General features: G+C 48.7%; 2 protein-coding genes across 2 annotated transcripts; both read right to left on the bottom strand.

Moving 5' to 3' along the window:
* Positions 1 to 411: 411 nt before the first annotated feature.
* LOC141129261 (E3 ubiquitin-protein ligase TRIM39-like) lies at positions 412 to 1289 on the bottom strand. The gene has a single exon (XM_073617185.1). It carries the CDS (start codon positions 1252 to 1254, stop codon positions 412 to 414), a length of 843 nt encoding a protein of 280 aa, XP_073473286.1. The 5' UTR covers positions 1255 to 1289.
* Positions 1290 to 2481: 1192 nt separating this feature from the next.
* Positions 2482 to 2799, bottom strand: LOC141124049 (E3 ubiquitin-protein ligase TRIM8-like). The gene has a single exon (XM_073612131.1). The coding sequence runs from the start codon at positions 2797 to 2799 to the stop codon at positions 2482 to 2484; it is 318 nt and encodes a 105-aa protein (XP_073468232.1).
* Between the last annotated feature and the right edge of the window lie 2767 nt (positions 2800 to 5566).

Below are 5566 nucleotides of genomic sequence, written 5' to 3'. Positions count from 1 at the left end.
ACAAGCAGCACATCATTCATTACAAGAGACATTCATTTCTGTTATCTCTGAACACCTTATCAGCTTGTCCCACCTCCAGACTCCCAAATCCCTCATTGTAGAAGAAGGAGACCAACTGTCTCTATGTTCCCCCACAAGACCTTCCAAGGATCCCGAGAACTACAATTTCCTGTAGAAGTTCACTGCTCCAGGACGATAACCCCTCCCAAAATCAGCTGTCTCCACAATCAAACAGGGTGCTGGCTCTGTTTGCAACAGAAAAAGAAATAGAAAAAATGTATAGCTGGATAGCCGCACTCCAAATATTCACCTTTATTGAATTTTTTTTTTAAATCAAGGCATCAAGGGTAAGTACAGACTAACTGCACAGCCGCTGACATGTCTCACACCAGACACGGTGCTTAGTCATAGCTAATATACAACCTCCCCCCTTACATATAACCCTCCCCCTACCCATATCTCAGCATGGAGGGGCTCAGTGAAGGTGGTGGTGAAGGTGTGGAGATGTCGGATCGGGTCACACAGATCATAAAAGGAGATCCGCTCGGCCTCATAATCCAGATCTATCCTGACTCTCCTACTGGAGACATCGCCGGGTAATGGGGTCTTATAACTGTCATGTATCACTAAATACTGGTTACCCCACCCCCTCTCCAAACCCCAGGACTTTTTATTACATCCACTCAGCGACTGATCTCCTCTCCTGTCTATACTGGGGTAACACTTTCTGACTCTCCACCATTCTGACTCCCTGACATCCACTTCCCAGTAATGTCTCCCTGAAGAGAATCTCTGACTGCTCATCACCTGAGAATAATCCTGAAACCTCTGTGGTGTTTCTGGGTGATTCAGTCTCTCATATGTCCGGCATAGAGTTTTCCTGTCATCTGATATATGTAGATTATTACCAGCTGTCCTCACATCCAGTAATATGTCTGTAACCCCCGACACCCCCGATGTTTGCTGTACAGCCCCAATATTTGGTCCTCCAACCTGGAGGTGTGAGTGTTGTATGGTGGGGGAGGGTTGGGGAGGTCTCCTGGATGATTGTATGGTGGGGGGAGGGTTGGGGAGGTCTCCTGGATGATTGTATGGTGGAGGAGGGTTGGGGAGGTCTCCTGGATGGTTGTATGGTGGGGGAGGGTTGGGGAGGTCTACTGGATGGTTGTATGGTGGAGGAGGGTTCGGGAGATCTCCTGGATGGTTCAGCATTGATATGACCTTTGTGCTTTGTAGTAGAATGTGGATAGACATGTGTGTCTGGACATTTCTCTACAATTACCCCAGACATGATATCAGATAAACCTGTGTGTAACCTATGTGAGATCCCCCCACATCCAGATCCCCTCCATCATGGAGGAGTTTATCATGTCTCTCTCTGTCCTAATCATCTCCATCCTCAGTATCACACAAGTCACCTGTGTCTGATTCCTGTAGGACAGTCAGTGGATCCATCATGTTACACAGCTCCTCAATGTCCCCCATCTTCCTGGACAGCTTCTCCTTCTTTATTTCCAGATCCTGGACCAGATCATTGATTAACACGGAGATCCGCCCTGCCTGCCCGGAGATTTCCCTCAGGACTCTATTCTCCAGGTCTTCCAGACGTCTCCTGAGGTCTCTGAACAGGACAGTGACTCTCTCTGTTTCATCATCTGCTTCTCCTTGTACTTTCCTCCTGTGTTCCTACAGACTCTGGACTCTTTTCTCCATCTCCTCTCTCTCTGTCATCAGTTTCTGCAGAACATTCCTCAGTTTCTTCTTCTTCATCTCAGAGGCCTCATCCAGAGATTCCTTCTTATGGCCGATGTGATCTCCAATCAGACAACAAGATATACAGATACAGGTGGAGTCCTCAGTGCAGTAATACTCCAGGATCTTCTTATGGACGGAGCATTTCCTGTTCTCCAGGGAAGTGGTGGGGTCACATAAGATGTGTTCTGGTGACTTGCTGTGGACTCTCAGGTGATTGTCACACAGACAAGCTTCACACATCAGATAGTGAAGTAGCAGGTTTAAGGCAGGATATCGGTGAATGACATTGTTGGACAAAGAACTCTGGTATGGGAGAATTATTCCATCTTTCTGGCCAAAAAGAATGGACACTCCTGACCCGACTCGTGTCTACATGTCAAGAGTGTCTAATACAGCTAATACAGTGTACATATAATTTTCAGCATATTGCGTCACAAGCGAACAGGCGGTACACTTCCGTTATACAAAACATTCTAACCTTTTAAAAATCAACCTAAATCAACCTACGCATGTTAACCCAGACAGGTTCTGCAAAACATATATATTTTTAAACCTTATGTAAAACTTTTGTTTCTCTGCAGTATGCTCTTGCACAAAAAGAGGAACCACAACCTGTCATAAGAAGTTTCAGGATGAAATACAAGAAATATGATTCTTAGATGAAATTCTAAATCAGTCTTACTACACACATAACTATGGCCATATAAACTGACCCTCGTTGCCACTTCAATAGGATTCCACAGCAGGTACAGGAGTGTGAATACAGTAAGTACAGAAGACCCCGGACTCCTCCTGATCTGGATGGGTGGACTGGAAATTCTCCACTATGTTACGTAGTTTCAGATTCCTCTGAAGGACGGGACATTTCCTGAAGTTTTGTTTACATTCAGGACAGGAATAACCTCCAGACCCCTCCTGTGTATCCAACACACGACCAATACAGTCCCGGCAGAAGTTGTGTCCACATGTCAGGATTACAGGATCTGTATAAAAGTCCAGACAGACGGAACATTCCAGCTCCTTCCTCAGATCAGCAGACGCCATCGCTGAGAGCAGAAAACAGAAATGAAACTGAAAGTAACCAGTTCTGTACATTCCTACACAGGGAGGGGCTGAGACTGAGACACGTAGTCATAGGATTCCTTATACAGAAGAACACAGATAATACATGGGAGGATTCCTGACAATAATCTCCCTATCTGGGGAAAATAAAGGACATGTAATAAGATGAGGGAACGTTGTGTCAGGAATTCTCCTTCATATCATTAGAACATTTCACAGACAAAGGAACACAAAGTTGATGTATTTGGCTGCCATAACACAAGTCATACGGATAGAGCCGGATCACCCACAAGGTGACTGGCAGCTTTCCAGGGGCCGTCTATATCTTCCTCATTTCCCCTTCACTATCACTCTCAGATAATACGAGTGTAAAACATTTCACACCTCAATCAGGGATTGCAGCAGATGACTTCAACTCAATCAGTAGATCTTCAGTCCTGGCTTGGAGATCCTGACCAATAGTTGTCTTCCTCCTCAGTTGTCTTCCCCATCAAATCCAACCAGGTCCAACTATCTCAAGTCATAGAACTAATGTGTTACAGAACATGCTAATGGGGACATGGAGCTGTGATTATGGTCGGGTGATTGAATGGTGTGACCAGGGCCTCTGATAAAGGGGAAACCACCGGACTTGCTGTATGGGGCCCGACCCTGTCAGTTCCAGAGGCGGGTCCGGGAAGCTAACAAGTCCATCTGCAGCTGCTAAGCTACAGTACCTGACCACGAGATTGTGTTTCCAGCGCAATACCATCGCGCTGGTTCTCGGCGACAGGGTACTGTGCATGTCACGCTGGCTCACTCATCGGGAAAAGAAAACTTTGTTTTCCTTTTGCAATGAGTGGCAGGCAGTGCTGAGAGCTGTCTGTATGAATCCTGAGGGGGAACGCCGCGCCAAATTTTAAATTAAAAAAACGGCGTGGGTTCCCCCCCAGGGGCGTACCAGGCCCTTAGGTCTGGTATGGATTGTAAGGGGAACCCCCTACGCCGAAAAATCAGCGTGGGGGTCCCCCCAAAATCCATACCAGACCCTTATCCGAGCACGCAGCCCGGCCAGCCGGGAAAGGGGGTGGGGACGAGCGAGCGCCCCCCCCCTCCTGAGCCGTACCAGGCCGCATGCCCTCAACATGGGGGGGTGGGTGCCTTGTGGGAGGGGGGGCACCCTGCGGGCCCCCCCACCCCCAAGCACCTTGTCCCCATGTTGGTGAGGTCAAGGGCCTCTTCCCGACAAACCTGTTGAGGGCATGCGGCCTGGTAAGGCTCAGGAGGGGGGGGGCGCTCGCTCATCCCCACCCCCTTTCCCGGCCGGCCGGGCTGCGTGCTCGGATAAGGGTCTTGTATGGGTTTTGGGGGGACCCCCATGCCAATTTTTCGGCGTAGGGGGTTCCCCTTACAATCCATACCAGACCTAAGGGCCTGGTATGCCCCTGGGGGGGAAGCCACGCCGGTTTTTTCATTTAAAATTTGGCGTGGCGTTCCCCCTCAGGATTCATACCAGACAGCTGTCAGCACTGCCTGTCACTCATCGGGAAAGGAAAACAAAGTTTTCCTTTCCCGATGAGTGAGCCATCTCGGCGCTGGCTCCGGCGACGGGGGTCGCAGGTGTCAAATCTCACCGAGAAATGCGGCGAGATTGACACAATATCGCGGTCACCTACTGTACATTCGGTTTCACAGCCTCCTGCCATTCTAATACAGAGTGGCTCAGACTGCACTCTCCTCTCTCCTCTCTTTGTGTGACTCAACACAAGGAGAGAGGCTGTAGAGTTGTAGAATTCTTCAGCACAAAAGGTAAAACCTATCCACTCGAAGAACTCTACAACTGTTCATCAGACTATGTTGTCTATGGTCTCACTTGCCCCTGTGGCTTGATCTATGTTGGCCGAACAATCCGAGCTTTAAGATATATGTGTAATGATATTACCACGCCTACTCTAAAAAATGTGAGCAGCCAACACAACAATCAGACTAATTGTGAAGTGAAAATGTAAATAAAAGTGTGGCGCTAATGTAAATAGATACACTGAAAATAATCAAAATATAAATCTGTGTATGAAAGGGTGTCTATAACATTATTGTGATCAACCCTTACATGGGGCGTCTGTTTTAATGCTGCTGTTTGTTATATATTCACTACTGCTTTTTAATTCTTTTTAACCACTTGCCGTCCGCCTCACACCGATGTACGTCGGCAGAGCGGCACGGGCAGGCAAAATCATGTACCTGTACGTGATCTGCCTCCCGCGGGCGTGGGGTCCGATCGGACCCCCCCCGGTGCCCGAGGCGGTCGGCTTGTGTCTGGGAGCGACGAGAGGCGAGGGGGAGACCATCCATTCATGGCCCCCCCCCTCGCGAACGCTCCAAGCCAATCGGATTCTTCCTCTGCTGCTGTATGCTAAACAGCAGCAAAAGAAATGATGTCTTCTCTCCTCGGCTCTGTATTTTCGGTTCCGGCGCCGAGGAGAGAAGACATCGACGTGAGTGCACAACACACACACACACAGTAGAACATGCCAGGCACACAATACACCCCCCATCACCCCCCAATCACCCCCCAATCACCCCTCCCCCCGTCACACTGACACCAAGCAGTTTTTTTTTTTTTTTCTGATTACTGCATGGTGTCAGTTTGTGACAGTTAGTGTGGTAGGGCAGTTAGTATTAGCCCCCTTTAGGTCTAGGGTACCCCCCTAACCCCCCCTAATAAAGTTTTAACCCCTTGATCACCCCCCCGTCGCCAGTGTCACTAAGC

This window comes from Aquarana catesbeiana, linkage group LG01 (assembly GCF_042186555.1).
Source record: "Aquarana catesbeiana isolate 2022-GZ linkage group LG01, ASM4218655v1, whole genome shotgun sequence".
In the NCBI taxonomy this organism is placed as follows: Eukaryota; Metazoa; Chordata; class Amphibia; order Anura; family Ranidae; genus Aquarana; species Aquarana catesbeiana.
Note: the sequence above shows the minus strand (reverse complement) of the source record. Positions and strands in the feature narration are given on the sequence as shown.